This window comes from Phocoena phocoena, chromosome 19 (assembly GCF_963924675.1).
Source record: "Phocoena phocoena chromosome 19, mPhoPho1.1, whole genome shotgun sequence".
Taxonomy (NCBI): domain Eukaryota; kingdom Metazoa; phylum Chordata; class Mammalia; order Artiodactyla; family Phocoenidae; genus Phocoena; species Phocoena phocoena.
Window position 1 is genome coordinate 14,680,453 of NC_089237.1, and position 16,197 is coordinate 14,696,649.

Below are 16,197 nucleotides of genomic sequence, written 5' to 3' on the forward strand. Positions count from 1 at the left end.
CTTCTGTGTCTACATTAAACTTGTAAAAAAATAAAATTTAGAACACTATATGTGGTGTTGAGATTTCAGGGACTCAACAGTCTAGTTCAGTATATGTTTATAGGTGGGAGGTGCTGATGACAGTATGATAGGATATCTGTAGGCTTTAGGATACTTACATGTATGTGGAAAATTCTAGGGATAGATAGTACAGGAGCACGGTTTCCTCCTTACCTGATACCATGAGCTAATGACAATGTGAATGCTGTATTTTAAGTGGTTGTATGTTTTCTTGAGTAACAAATGCATGAAAAATTAACTGCTTCACCTAGATGAGATCAGTGGTCTATGTGAAGTCACAAAAGTTTTCCTTCTTGGTCGCTGCAACGTATGGGATGTTCACGGAGAAGCTCTGTTCTCTGTGTTATGGCCATATCCCTTTGCTTCTCCTTCTGCTTTTATCTCTTCCACAGTTGAGGCTGGGTATATTCTTTCAAAGAAATAGCCAAGAATATGCATAAACATACTTTTAAAAATGAACTTTCCTAGACTATTGAGAGTTCCTTCTGCCTCTTGAGGAAGGAACTCTTGGGGGAGAGGCCCATCTACCTGCACAAGCATTTAGCTTGTTCAGATCTCTGCATTTTATAAATGCTTCCTACTAAGAAAGCATTTTTTAAGTCACTGCTTGTACCAGGTAATTTTTGCTGGGGATGGGAAAGGGTTGGGTTTTTTGTGGGAGGGGGTGGGTGGGTATTGTTTGTTGATGCTTTATGTGCAGGTGTGTTCTGAGGCAATAACAAGTTGCTGTGAAAACAGCATGTGCTGCTGCCTTTGTAACTGCATGGAAACTTTTCACATGGGTTTTTCTCTAGGTTAATGCAGAAATGTATAAACTGGGAGATGCAAATGTAATATTTTTTTAACAGTTCATGAAATTAAGTTATTAAAATAACAAAATTACCTTAATGCTATATAATTCTAGAATTAGCCTTGTTCTACAAACCTTTAACCTGCATTTTAGAAATCAAAGTTGGTATGCTTAGCTATCTTTTGATTAATAAAAGCTTTCTTAAAGTCCCACGCATTTGGACCATGGCAGCTAATTTTGTAATTTAAGCATTCGTATGAACTACCTATGGACATATATTAAACTAATTGACAAAAGTCTCAGAGTGCCGCCTTTACTTTTCTGGGGTTGCCCTACAAGAGTATAAGCCCATAGTTGTTACCAGTTTTTGGTGTTTTGTTTTGTTTTTGGCTGTGCTGCACGGCTTGCGGGATCTTGGTTCCCCAACGAGGGATCAAACCCGAGCCCTTGGCAGTGCAAGTGTGGAGTCCTAACCACTGGACCACCAGGGAATTCCCACTAGTTAATTAATGTTTTATATTTTTAGAGCCCCATTATGTCATTGATGGGCTTCTCCCCAAAGTCCCCCACTAGAGTTAAGACACCATTGTCTCTCCTATGACTGAGAGGACAAAGAGAGGAGAAAGAATGTTGTTGACTGTCACACGTTGGAAAACCTGTCTTGTCCTCCAGTATTGTCTGCATTGCCTGGGCACTTAGCAATACCACAACAAGTGCTGGACTGGAAGATAAAGACTTGGCCTTTAGTGCCAGCAAAACCAGTTACCAATCCTTTGACTTTGGGCAGGTCATTAACCTCTTTGAGTCTCTGTTCTGATCTTCCTTCTACAAAGTAAGGGAAGTAATTATTTACCTACCTCACATGTAGGTCAACACTAAGAGGTAATATATGTAAAATTCTCCTGTAAATGTTAGCACTTCAAAAAATGTATCATCTAGGCCTATTCTCCAAGTGGTGTATTTTTGCTTTATTCTGTTCTGCTTTTCTTTCTCTCAGTGAAAACCAAGCAGATCCTTCCAGAGTTCTCTAACTTTATCTGCAAAACTTGACAGGGTATTATTGGGGCGGGGCGGTGGGGGGATAGTTTACAATTCTGTTTCCTTAATAATAGAAACTTTCCTTGTCAGGCACCAGATGTGAAACTCTTTTGTTTAGATGGAACTCAGACCAAAGAAAAACATTAATTGGCTTTCTCATTCCACCCATCCAATAGGAATTGGAAACATGAAAATTACTTAGAGCAGTGTTGTACAAGGATCTAGTTTTGGTGTGAGGGATGAAATACTGTACTTAATCACCCCAGAGTCTCTTTCCTTACTGTTCCTGGCTCCATGAATTCAAATTCATGCTTTGAATTATTTGAAAGCATGTAAGAGGGAGAAGACAGTTATACCCGTAAGAGTGGCTTCTATTACACACTACTAAATAGTGAAAAGTATTTTCCCAGTTTCTGGAGTTTGGTGATGGGCTAAAGATTTATTTGCATTTGGAAAAAAAGTGTAATGTTTTTATCTTTGCACAAGTTGAATGCCATCTTCTCAGCTCTGTGAACTGAGAAATAATACCAATTTCAGAAGAAAGTTTTTTGTTTTGTTTTTTTTTCCCTGAAAGGGAGAACTTTGTGTCTACTACTATACTGCTCTTAATGGCTATTATTAGGTTATATTTTCATCTTTTAAAATTAATTGTCCTCTTTAATTTCACCTATTTTGCTCTTCCAAACAGTGTAACTTTTATTTATGTAAAAGACACCCAGGCCTTTTAAAATATTTAGTTCCATGGGAGTTATTTGGAGATCAGATAATATCATATCCGCCTAGATTGTTTGTTGTATCAACTTTGCTTTCCTATCACATTTCCAACTTAAATGCTTAAATAGCTTTCTTTTGCCTCTTTTTCTTGCATGTTAACTGCATCACTTAGCAAGGTTGTAGCAAAGCTAGAATTGAAGCTATTTTCTGCTTCAGGAAAGAGCCCTGGGTTTGTGGGTAGGGACCCAGGTGCTGTCCTAGTGCTGTAACAAGTCTCTTTCCTTATCTATAAGTGGGCATCATCTGCCTTTTCTAAAATGCCTTTTCAGAGGATATTAGATAACATGTATAAAGTGCTGTGACATATAAAATGCTCTATAAATTAAATAATCCTGCTCAACTTGTTAAACTACACATTGTAAGCATTTCTAGCTCTCACTTGAGTATTCTAGGCAATTAGTTTTACCTTTCTCACAGTTAATTTATGTGGTATCTTAAAGAGGGCAGTGCACTCCAGGTACTCAGAGTTAAAACAAAATAGCCAGGATCCTCAGTCCATCTCCATTCCTCTAGGCTTCAAGCAAGTTTCAGAAGGCTCCAGAAATCTTGGAGAGTCCCAGCCCTTATGATACAGAAGTGAAAAGGAATAGGGAGTTTGTACATCCTGTGACTCAAGTCAAAAGCAAAGCAAGGAGAAACTGAGTTTGTAAACTCAAAATTGACCTTTCATTACACCAGTTTTCTAAGTTATCTGGATTTTGGAGGCCCTTTTGTAAGGAAATTTGCTCCTTGAAACAGAGTCTAGGCCAAAAGTTTCTCAAAATATCTTTTGTGGGCAGTCCTGAAGATGGTGAGATCTCTTAGCCCCCTTGACCAACTGACATCCAGTTAGAAAATAACATAGCTACTGGGCTGGACAGAACAAATGAGAAGTACTTACGTGTTTAAATTCCCCATTGTGGTGGCTGCATCAAGTCTGGCATCTTTCAGGCACTGACTCCTCTAGTACTCTTGATTCCAAAGACCACATGTGAAGAAGGTCTTTTCAAGAGAACATCGCAGGGGACGTCCCTGGTGGCACAGTGGTTAAGAATCCACGTGCCAATGCAGGGGACGCAGGTCCAATCCCTGGTCCTGGAGGATCCCATATGCTGTGGAGCAACTAAGCCCGTGCGCCACAACTACTGAGCCTGCGCTCTAGAACCCACGAGCAACAACTACTGAGCCCACCTGCCTAGAGCCTGTGCTCCGCAACAAGAGAAGCCACCGCAATGAGAAGCCCAGGTACTGCAATGAAGAATAGCCCCCCCTCGCTGCACACAGGATCGAAGACCCAACGCAGCCAAAAATAAAGTTATTTAAAAAAACACATTCAGTAATTAAAAAAAAAAAACATTGCAGGGATTTTACTTCAATTTCTGCTACTATCTTGCTTTGTCCATTTACCGAGTTTGCAGCTAGTATCTTATTTGATGACAGAATAGTGATACTGTTTTGGAATGTTAAAGCACTAGATAAGAGCAAAGGGATGTGTGTAAAATTCAGTGAGATCCTGAGATGCACTGGCAGAGTTCACATTCAGTTTCGGCATCAAATATCCATCGGTCCCTGTTTGAATGGAGCGAACTTCTTCCCCATCGTGGAAGTGAGACCAGTATAAATCCGTGTCAAGGGTCGTAGCTGGGAAGGGCGAGTGTTCATTACCTGATGGCGTATATCCAGTTTTGGATCTAGCCCACCCCACCCCCGTGGGCGGAGTAAGTCACTGAAAAAAAAAAAAAAAGCAGTGTCGGGGGCTTCCCTGGTGGCGCAGTGTTTGAGAGTCCGCCTGCCGATGCAGGGGACGCAGGTTCGTGCCCCGGTCCAGGAAGATCCCACATGCCACGGAGCAGCTGGGCCCGTGAGCCATGGCCGCTGAGCCTGCACGTCCGGAGCCTGTGCTCCACAACGGGAGACGCCACAACAGTGAGAGGCCCGCGTACGGCAAAAAAAAAAAATCAGTGTCGCAGAAGGAAGCCTTGCTCCATCCCTTACTGCTTCATCCTTTCTCAAGCCCTGCATGCCTTGGTTTAGGCTAGCTTCCCCAGCAAGGCAAACCTGACAGGTTACTGCAAACAGAACATGTCTCTCAGAGTTGTGGGTAAGGAAGGATCCAGGACCAAAAATGTCCAGAGGGGGAAAAAAAGATAGTTGAGATATTTTCCTCCTTTTACCTAAGGTGGCACAGAGAAAGGGTGGGATTCCCCTTTGTAGCTTGTCAGTCTTGTGCCCGAGAGGCCAAAGTGAGGGGCATTTGAGATATCTTCAAGGAAACTGCGAGGCTGATTTTTCCACTGAAGTCCTACCACACGAAAGGAAAAAGAACTTTAAAGTACTCAAAGTAGCCACGTCAGCAGCCAGTGTTGGTTTGCCTTATTCTAGTCCCCTTGACTCTACTGAAATCATCCCACTGCCTTCCTGCTTTGGGGATGGAGGCTCTGGAGAGCCCTTTTCGGACCCCAAAGGCCACACCAACGACAAGCTAGGCCTTTGGCTTCCACACGCGGGGGGGGGGGGTAACGTGTCCCCTCCGTTGGAGACCGAATGCCCTCAGGTATGCGCAGCGCGTAATGAGGTAACTCAGCACTGGAGAACCGCTCTCTGAGAGGCCGCTGCTGAGGGCCGACCGCACCAGCGGAGATGCGGGAACCAGGAATAGCTTCCCCACCTGCCGGGCCTAGCGGGCCGGATCTGGCCTTCCTCTCCTGCGCGGGGCGGGGCGGGCCTTCCTCTCCTGCAGGGGGCGGGGCGGCGGGGGCGGGCGGGGCGGGGCGGAGCGGGCGGGCGGGGCGGGGCGGGGCGGGCGGGCGGGGCGGGGCGGTTCTCTACCAGCCCTCCCCGGGTCCCTCTACTGCGCATGGCACGTTGCGTACGTCCCTCCCAGCAACTGGCCTGGCGGCAACGCGGCCTTAAACCAAGGAGGCGGAGCTGAGATTGGGTCGAGACTGCTTGCTAACTCCAGGACCAGGTACCGGGCTGGCGGGGCCGCCTGGTGCGCTCCAGGGATCGGTCCCTCCTGCCCTGACGCCGATTCCATCTCCTCGGGGGCGGGCCTCCGGCAGAGCGGCCATCCTAAGCTCCCCCTCGCCTTCTACGGGCCCCTTTTCACCCGAATTCTCGATTCCCTTACTGAGGGGCTGCAGCCCGAGAGTAGAATAGGCTTGGGCCTGGCCCGGAGACACCGGAGCAGAGTTGTCGGGCTCCCTCTCCTCTTCCCCCCTCATTTCCAGGTGGGAAACCTGGGGCCCAGGTGACAATTTGTCCTGATCTAGCAAAGAGGAGGCATATCCTAGGCTGCCCTCTCCCCGCATCCCCCCACCACATCCCCATCTCATCCCAGGCTGGATAGCTAGTGGGTCAAGCCCTCGTAAGGACAGAGATCAGATACTCCCTGAATCAGCCTAAACGGAGCTTCTGATTGTCTTGTTTTCCAAAATGTTTAAGTGCCCACAGTAGATTGGGGTGGAGATGAGGGGCGGGGGTAGGGAGGTGAGCGAGAGAGAAGGGGTGTGGTTAAATAAAATTGTTCAAGTTTTCAGGAAATGGGGAAATAACTTCTATGCCCAGCCTTCTGCTAAGATATCCTAGTATATTCTAACTTGACTTCTCCCAAAAGAGCAAAAGCCGTTCGAATTGATTCTTTTCTTATTGTAATATCTGTTGGGGTAGAACCGTATTCCAATATGTATTTGTGGCATTAAAACAGTTTTTCATTGATTGATGGATACTTTTCTTTAGAGACCCCCAAGACTGTTTCTTGTCCCTGAGAGTTGAAGAAACCAAATCTTTCCTGATTTTCAAATCTCCTCAGGCCGGGAGCCTATTCAGCCATATGTTAGTGCTGAACGGGTTAAATCTGTTGCCCCCCCCCCCCCCTTTAACTAGGTTTCTTAGAGGTATTGTGGCTCAAAGGCAGTGTTTATAGTTGTCATCACAGACATGGAGGAAGTTTAGAAAATCAGTGACAAAAATAGGGAAAAAAGGAAAAATCAAAGTAAATGAATCTCCTTTCTATACCACTTGGCATCTGGTCAACCTCATTGTCAAATCAGGTGATGCTTTTTCAGTCATTATATCTTTGCACACACAGTCTTGACACTTCTCCCTAAGCTTCTCTATTATCACTCATGGTTTCTAGAGCACAGGCTTTGGAACAGACCTAATCAGTCCTCCACCACTTGCCTGTGTAACTTTGTTTTTTTTGTTTGTGTGTTTTTTATTTTTTGGCCATACCACACAGCTTGTGGGATCTTAGTTCCCCAGCCAGGGATCGAACCTGCAGTGGAAGTGTGGAATCTTAACCACTGGATCACCAGGGAAGTCCCATGCCTGTGTAACTTTGGGCATTTAACCTCTCTGAGTCTTAATTTCCTGATCTGTAAAATGAGGATCTATAATACTTGCTGTGAGCTGATCTCCATGAAGCATTTAGCACAGAACCTGGCACATACTAAGTTCACATAAGTGTCTGCTGCTTTTATTATTTTTACCATTATTAATTTAACAGATACAGGAGTGCCAATATTAAGTGTTAGTCACAGTAGCCCCTGGGAATGCAACAGTGAACGAAATGCGTTCCCTGCCTTCACAGAGTCTCTATTCTAGTGGAGGAAACTGATAAATAGGCAATTAAGAGAGTGGTAGGTATAAGGGTTGAATACAGAGGCCAGACATCTAACATGGGTAGGGAGGGGCGGTCAGGGAGGACTTCCTGTAGCACAGGACACCTGAGATGAGTAGTGAAGGACAGGTAGGTAAAAGTTAACAGATTGGGAGAGTGTTAGTGGTCCACAAGGGGAAGCAGGATCGTTAAAGTTTTTCCTTTGGGTTCCATTTCCTACCTGCCTTTCAAGCTGCATGTCCTAAATATGGACCTCTTCCAAGGCTTACTTCCCAGCTTTCTGCTTTTGTCTCACCATTTTCTTCTTTAGTGAATTTTTGTCACTCATATAGCTTTAGCTGCTAACTTCCAAGTCCACATAGCCATCTCTAACCCCTCTTTTAAGCATCAGTCTTTTCAGTACTTCTCTAACTGAATGCTATTTCTACTTGGGGTATATAACTGTTTTCTCAACCTCAGTATGACCTAAAAACTCAAACTCATCTTTCCACCAAAACTTCCATCTCTGAGCTTTCCCATTTTGTCTTTGACACGCTACTCTTTTCCTAGTTACTTGGGCACATACAAAAAAAGTCGGAGCCATCAGAGTTGTTCACAGTTAGAATGGGTTCCCTGATTAGGTAGTGAGTCTCTGGCATGAGAAGTTTTCAAGCAGAGACCAGATAACCTTATGTTCAGGAGGTTTTTTTGTTTTGTTTTGTTTTTTTGCGGTTCGTGGGCCTCTCACTATTGTGGCCTCTCCCGTTGCGGAGCACAGGCTCTGGACGCGCAGGCTCAGTGGCCATGGCTCACGGGCCCAGCCGCTTCGCGGCATGTGGGATCCTCCCGGATTGGGGCACGAACCCGCGTCCCCTGCATCGGCAGTCAGAGTCTCAACCACTGCACCACCAGGGAAGCCCCAGGAGTTTATAAAAGCAGTTCTTCCAAAGGGTGGAGGATAGGCTCGATGACTTATGGTGTACTTACTAACTAAATTTCTTTATTTTTCCTTCTCCCTATCCATCCATTTCTTAATATTCCCTCTGCCACAGGCTCTTATCACCACGGATGTGGTCCAGTATAATTGTATTCTAACTGGCCTTCCTTTTCTGGGTTATTTTCACCTCCCCCTCTCCTATCCTTTTGCAGATTAATATTCCTTAGAATGTTCCTTAGAACAAGGCTTCTCAAATGTCAATATGGTGGTCCACAGATCAGCCACATTACCATGCTATGGGAGCTTGTTAGAACTACCAGGCCCCACTTCAGACCTTCTGAATCAAAATCCGCATTTTAACAAGATCCTCAAGTGATTTACATGCACAGTAAAGTTTGAGAGACACTACCGTAGACCACTGTTCTGTGTTTGTCACCTTTCTGTTCAAAACCTACAGTGGCTTCCTGCTGCCTGCTGAATAAAATCCGTGCTCTAGCATGCGCTTATTAAGGCCTGTTAATTGTTCTCATATGTGTGGAGTTCTGCTTCTGTAACCGCCCTCACATTAATTGGAGAGTATATGCAAAGTGCTGAAATACTGCTCGGCACATTTGGTCAGTCCTTCAGTATTACTGTGTGCCTCCTCTGTGCTAGGCGCTATTCTAGAAACCAGGAGATACACCTGTGGATATGTAAGCACTAAATAATCAGCAGCTAATACTATTTTACGCTTGGAATTCCCATTTTCTTTAAGCTGTTTGACATTCAAGCCCCACCTCTTCAATGAAACTATCCAGGTCCACCTAGCTAACTGTAATCTTTCCCTTTGCTGAACTTCATAAAGTGTTGGCCATTTCTACTTTTGCATTCCCCAGACCTGCTGAATTAAAATTTTTGGAGGTGGGAGTTTGGGCGGGCATCCATAGATTTTTCTAACAACAGAAATGAATTTGAAACACATCCTGATTTGGGAACCAGCGGTTCAGATCATTAGAGAAGCTGTTGAGGTGGCAGCCTAGAACCAGTTCTTGGGTCTCTCCGATTGGGCAGTTGTATTTGTTTCTACAGTGTCTTGGAATTGACTTTATTTTCTATTTCCAGTATTTTTTCCAGAGCATAGATAATTCCTTCTGAGGATAAAAATCATCTCTTTATCTACATTAATATTCTCTTTTCTTTCTGTTGTGGACTACAGATGGATATGGATGTTGTCTTCTCTTAAATTTCTTTGGCTTGATGCTTTGTGTTTAAGGTTATTAGACAATGTGCCTTCTAATAATCTTTTTTTTCCAAATTCAATCTATATTTTTACTATTTCGTAGCAGGATAAATTATTATCAGCATGGTGGGGTGGGGCTTCTATACGATCAGTGTTGGGGTGAGAATAAATGCAATTTGGTAAAAATCTATAGATGACTTTGAAAGGCCTCCTCACTCCCCTGGATTGAAAACCATTGCTTCGATTCCTCTGAAGCAGTTCTAAGGACTTTTAGATTCTGTGTACCACACTAAGTCCCCACCCCCATTGCTGTACCACTGCCACAACCCCTCACAACCTTACCCAACCTTAAAGAAAGAAGGGAAATGTGGCAGGGTTTTTTCTAGATTCTTCAAAAACATTTCTGAGTATTTATTTTAGTCATTTTACTTTTAAAATCAACTTTATTCAGATGTAATTCACCTATAACAAAATACACTTTTTTTTTTTTTTTTTTTTTGGTTTTTTTGGCTGCGCTGGGCCTTCGTTGTGGCATGCAGGCTTCTCTAGTTGCGGCACACAGGCTCTAGCGTGTAGGCTCAGTAGTAGTTGCAGTGTGCGGGCTTAGTTGCGGTATGTGGGATCTTAGTTCCCTCGCCGGGGATCGACGGGCCCCCTGCATTGGGAGCGCAGAGTCTTAACCACTGGACCACCAAGGAAGTCTCAAATACGCCTGTATTAAGTGTACAGTTTGTTGAGTTTTGACAGATACACTCACATAACCACCATGCAATAAAGATACAGAACTTTTCCATCACCCTGAAAAGTTCTCATGTGTCTCTTTGAAGTTGGTCCCTCATCTCACTGTTGCTCCCAGGCAAGCAAGATCTGCTTTCTGGGACTTCCCTGGTGGCTCAGAGTTTAAGAATCCAACTGCCAGTGCAGGGGACACTGGTTCAATCCCTGGTCCAGGAAGATCCCACATGCCACGGAGCAACTAAGCCCGTGTGCCACAACTACTGAGCCTGTGCTCTAGAACCCGCAAGCCACAACTGCTGAGCCTGTATGCCACAACTACTGAAGGCTGTGTGCCTAGAGCCTGTGCTCTGCAACAAGAGAAGCCACCGCATTACAAGCATTCATGTACAAGTTTATGAGAAAATATGTTTTCATTTCTCTTGAGTAGATTACCTAGGAGCAGAATTGTTGGGTCATAAGAAGCTGCTAAACCATTTTCCAGTGTGGCCATATGTGTTTGCATTCCCACCAGCAACGTATGAGAGTTCTGGTTGGTTGATATCAACACTTGGTATTGTCAGTCTTTATGTTTAGCCATTTTGGTGGGTGTTTAGTGGTATCTCATTGTTGGTTTATGAACATTTCCCTGATGACAAGTGGTGTTGAACATCATTTCATGTGCTTAGTGGCCACTCATATATCTTCTGTTCAGATATGTTGCCCATTGTTTAAGCTGAGTTGTCTTATTATTGAGTATAGAAATTCTTTATATATTCTGTATATAAAGTCCTTTGTAGACACACACACACACACATATACATGCACACACAATATGTTTTCTCCCAACCTTTTCATTTTCTTAGTGGTGTCTTTCAAAGGCAGACATTTTTAATTTTGATAAAGATCAATTTATCATATTTTTATATTTCATGCTCTTGATGTTCTTTTTTTGAATCTCTGCTTATCCCAAGATCATGAAGATTTTCTCCTCTGTTTTCTTTAGTAGTTTTAACTTTCTCTTTAGTTCTATGATCCATTTCAAGTTAATTTTTGTGTACGATGTAAGGTAAGGGTCAATGTTCATTTTTTCTAAATAGATATCAAGTTGTATCGAGACTGTCTTTCTGCATGAAATTACTTTGGCCATTCTTTTGGAAATTAATTGACCATATATGCATGGGTCTATTTCTGGATTCTCTGTTCTGTTCCACTGATCCATTTGTGTATCCTTAGACCAAAGTACACTGTCTTGATTACTATAGCAATAAAGTAAGTCTGGAAATCAGGTAATGTAAGTCATAACTTTCTTTTTCAAAACTGTTTTGACTATTTTAGGTCTCTTGTATTTCCATGTAAACCTTAGACTCAGCTTATCAATTTCTTTTAAAAGTCTGCTGGAATTTTGATTAGCATTGCACTGAATCTGTAGATCAATTTGGAGAGAATTAACATCTTAATGATATAGAGTCTTCCAATCTATGAACATGGTGCAGACCTCTTATCTAGATCATCTTTAATCCCTCTTAGCAGTGTTTTATAATTTTAAACGTACAGGTCTTATCCATAATTTATTAAAATATTCCTAATTATTTTATGGTTTTGTAGGCATTATTGATGATATTGTTTTTTAAATTTCATTTTCTACTTGGTTGTTGCTAGTATATAGAAATACAATTGCATTTTATAATTGACCTTTCTAAATTCATTTTAAGTATAATGATTTTCTTATAGAATACTTAGAGTTTTCTACGTATACAATCATGTCTACATAGAAAATCATAAAGAATTTTACATCTTTTCCAGTCTATATGCCTTTTATTTCTTCTTGCCTTTTTGCATTGGCCAAGACCACTAGTACAATGATGAATAGCAGTGATAAGAACATTCTTGCTTTCCTTCTGTCCTTAGAAGAAACTTATTCATTCCTTTTACTGTTAATAGATGTTAGCTATAAATTTTTTTTAATTTTATTTTATTTTTTTATACAGCAGGTTCTTATTAGTCATCAATTTTATACACATCAGTGTATACATGTCAATCCCAATCGCCCAATTCAGCACACCACCATCCCCACTCCCCCCAAATTTTTTATACATATCTTTTAGCAAGTTGACTTGGTAAATTCTATTTCTATTCTATTCCTAGTTGACTATTCCTAATTGACTAAGAGGTTTTTTTTCTTTAACTTGTGGGTTAGTGTTGAATTTTGTTAGATGCTTTTTCTCCATTTATTGAAATGATTGTATTTTTACTTGCTTACTCAGTTAATAAGGTAAAATGACATTGATTCATTTTTAAAAATTCCTTAAAATTGGTTGTTCTTTATTTGCAAACAACTTCAAACAAAGCCAGTTTTGTGTACATTGACTCATTTTTAAATGTTAAACCAATCTGTTATTCCTAAAGTAAGCCCCACTGGGTCATGATGTATTATGCTTTTAGCCATTCTAGATATAAATTCTTAACTATAAATAGCAAACATAAAATAAGATCAGGATGATATGAAAAAAGATACATTTGAGAAATGGCAAAAGCTCTTGGAAATGGGTAACAAAAATGTAAAACTTAGTAGAAAGGTTGGAAAATAAAGTTTGAAGAAGTCTCCTAGAAAGCAGAGAGTTGTAAAGTATGAGTGAAATAAATACAAAATTGGGGACTAATTCTAGAAGTACACCTTTAACTATTAGAGTTTCTGTTCCTATTTCTTGTCAAAGAAATGATATTCCCCAGAATTGGAAGCCCCAAATCTCCACACTATAAAGGCTGACTAAGTGCTAGTCCTGACTGCAGCAGGATGGAGGCCCCTGGAAGGCCGTCTCCAGGGCAAAATTGGAATGGATGAGTTGGAGTGTATGGAAAAACACACTGATGAGGCTAATAGCAGAAATGTTGAAGTATTTGGAAAAGTTAATAGCTACATGGAAAAACAAGCAAGTGAAAAAATGAGGCCATTATTAACTCTAGTGGGGAAAAATGAGTGTATGGGGAAGAAGACGTGGTCACCTCTGTTTGCCTCAATGAAGAACCATGTTTGCATAGTCCTAGTAATGTAAATTTGGACTATTGTTTTAACCAAAATTTATGTCAGAACTATGTTGGGAGAATGAAGGCAGGAATGTAGGGTGCAGGAAGTTGATGTAGGAGAGCTTAGTCTTCACCTACCATGGTAGGAAGTTAGTAGATAAATGTCTAAAATGGATAAGTCATGACACATAAACAGCATTTAAGAATGATGATAAAAAGGAGGATAAACAGACAAAAGAAATGAAGGTAATTGCTTCTGCAGAGGGGTCAGTGGAGGGTTGGGTCATGAGAAATTGAAAGATTAATTTAAACAAAAAAACCCTATAAAAAACTTCTCTTACAGATATTGCAGTATTTCAGAATGTATTTGGCCAAAGTACATCCAGGTTTATTGTCACTTAACGTTTCTCTAAACAAATCTTTAGAATCTAGGAATTTGTAGGTCTAGTACAGTGCTTTGAATGGTAGACTCATAGTAAGTTTTTGTTAATCAACAAATATTTCTATAAAAGCAGATTTGACTAACAACCTGTGTCTATTTTCCTTTTAGGTTTAAATTTTTGAAATTGAAGTAGGTCTGCACGTTAGGAACTCATGTCTTTTCTTGTAAGTAAACCAGAGCGAATTAGGGTGAGTGTTTCTCTTCTTCTGGCTTTACTATTTTTTATTTTCTGAAAAGCAGTGTGTTTGGCAGATATTGTAGGAGGTTTTTGGGGTTTTTTTTTATGTGATGTTCAGAATCATACAGAAGTGAGGGATGTAGAAAGTAAAGTAGGTATTGCAGCCTCCACTCCTAAGAAAAGAACTTGCAGGGACATCCCTGGTGGTGCATTGGTTAAGAATCCACCTGTGAATGCAGGGGACACGGGTTTGAGCCCTGGTCCAGGAAGATCCCATGTACCACAGAGCAGCTAAGCCTGTGTGCCACAACTACTGAAGCCCGCACGCCTAGAGCCCGTGCTCCGCAACATGAGAAGCCCGTGCACTGCAACGAAGAGTAGCCCCCGCTTGCCACAACTAGAGAAAGCCTGCGTGCAGCAGTGAAGACCCAACGCAGCCAAAAATAAATAATAAATAAATTTAAAAAAGAAACACGAATTTGCAGGCAGAGGCTGGCCAGAGACATAGAATATACCCACCAGTCTGTCTGATAGAGAAGAAACAAGGTGGCTTATTTTATGATTATCAGTCATTCAACATTAAATGAGTTGCTGGCCCTTTTCAGTGTAGATGTGTACCCACTAATGATCTGCCTGTTTCCTACACGTTTTCAGTGAGTTTGTGTGTGTGTGTGTGTTTGTTTTTTTTTTTTTTTGCGGTATGCGGGCCTCTCACTGCTGTGGCATCTCCCGTCGCGGAGCACAGGCTCCGGATGCGCAGGCCCAGCGGCCATGGCCCATGGGCCCAGCTGCTCTGCAGCATGTGGGATCCTCCCGGACTGGAGCACGAACTCGCATCCCCTGCATCGGCAGGCGGACTCCCCACCACTGCGCCACCAGGGAAGCCCAGTTTGTGTGTCTTAAAAATCAGCATCGGACTTCCCTGGTGGCTCAGTGGTGGGGAGTACGCCTGCCAGTGCAGGGGACACAGGTTCGAGCCCTGTTCCAGGAAGATCCCACATGCCACAGAGCAGCTAAGCCTGTGTGCCGCAACTACTGAGCCTGTGCTGTGGAGCCCGTGAGCCACAACTACTGAGCCCACATGCCACAACTATTGAGCCTGTGCTCTCGAGCCTACGAGCCACAACTACTGAGCCCGTGTGCCACAACTACTGAGGCCCGTGTGCCTAGAGCCTGTGCTCCGCAACAGGAGAAGCCACCGCGATGAGAAGCCCACGCACCACAACAAAGAGTAGCCCCCGTTCACTGCAACTAGAGAAAGCCCGCGCGCAGCAACAAGGACCCAATGCAGCCGAAAATTAATTAATTAATTAATAAAAAAAAAATCAGCATCAGATTGTAATCATTGGAACACTTTTTTGAACCCGGGCCCTTGGCAGTGAAGGCACGTAGTCCTAACCACTGGACCACCAGGGAACTCCCATCATAGGTTTTAATTGAAGGCATTTTGAAAAATTTTATTACACCTGAGAACTTCACTAGCTAAAATGACCTCCAGAACAAATACTGGGTTTAGCTTCTTTACAAGCTTGCTAAATGATTTCCTAAAAGACAAACAATATCTTGTTTATTATCAAGTACTCAATTTCTAACTGCTGTAGTAATTATTTTAAAATTCTGTAACACTGTATGTGTACTGTGAGACATTGTGAATATACCACTTTCTTTTTTTTTTCTCTTTTGGCCGCACGGCTTATGCGATCTTAGTTCCCCAACCAGGGACTGAACCCGGGCCACAGCAGTGAAAGCCTGGAATCCTAACCACTAGGCCACCAGGGAACTCCCTTAATATACCACTTTCTTTAAATATTAAGGTGTCAATTATATTTTGTGTTTCAGTGAATATCAATTTTTTATATCAATTTTTTAAATTTACAGTGTTCTTTTTTTAATTTGGAAAAAATTGATATAGAGAATGATGTTATAGTTTAAATTCATAGTCCATATTATGCAACTTATTTCTGAATGTTCCTTAATCTTCCTTTTTCTTATGTTTATGTGGTAAGAATAATTTATATTGGAAAGAGTAAACCTCGCTATTAATTAAGAGAAACAAAACAGAATCCCTCCTTAGCCTGAACTCTACCCAGTGGAAAGAATACCCCTAAGCCAAGCTTTAATACCAGCCCTTGAGTGAAATATAACCTTGATCCCATTGCTTTTATGTATGAGCTTCTTTTCTATTTCAACCTAACCTGATTCAGGTGAAACCAGACCGCTGATCAGTATGATGGAAATCCAATACTAGTTTGAAATAGTCCAGTAAAGTGAACCATAGATTAGTCATGCTAGTTTGGTCCTTGTAAACTTGGTAGAAAATGTAAACGTTGGTGATGTCTTTAGAAATCCTAGTGGATGAAAGAATATGCAGTTTGCTATTTCCTTTTACTAACTAATAGAGGCTTGTGAAAAACTGTTTCATCCCTATTTTCTGTGTGT

The 16,197-nt window shown here is 42.1% G+C and overlaps 1 protein-coding gene across 5 annotated transcripts in view; it reads left to right on the forward strand.

Moving 5' to 3' along the window:
• The first annotated feature begins 5,500 nt into the window (after window positions 1-5,500).
• STRADA (STE20 related adaptor alpha) overlaps window positions 5,501-16,197 on the forward strand; it is a 29,223-nt gene continuing 18,526 nt past the window's right edge. For 2 of the 5 annotated variants that reach the window (XM_065896405.1, XM_065896409.1), the window contains exon 1: window positions 13,733-13,768. In XM_065896405.1, the coding sequence (XP_065752477.1) occupies window positions 13,733-13,768 (36 nt within the window). Of the gene's footprint in view, window positions 5,610-13,688; window positions 13,769-16,197 lie in introns of those variants that run through there. The other 3 variants (XM_065896408.1, XM_065896407.1, XM_065896406.1) reach the window with 3 other exon arrangements.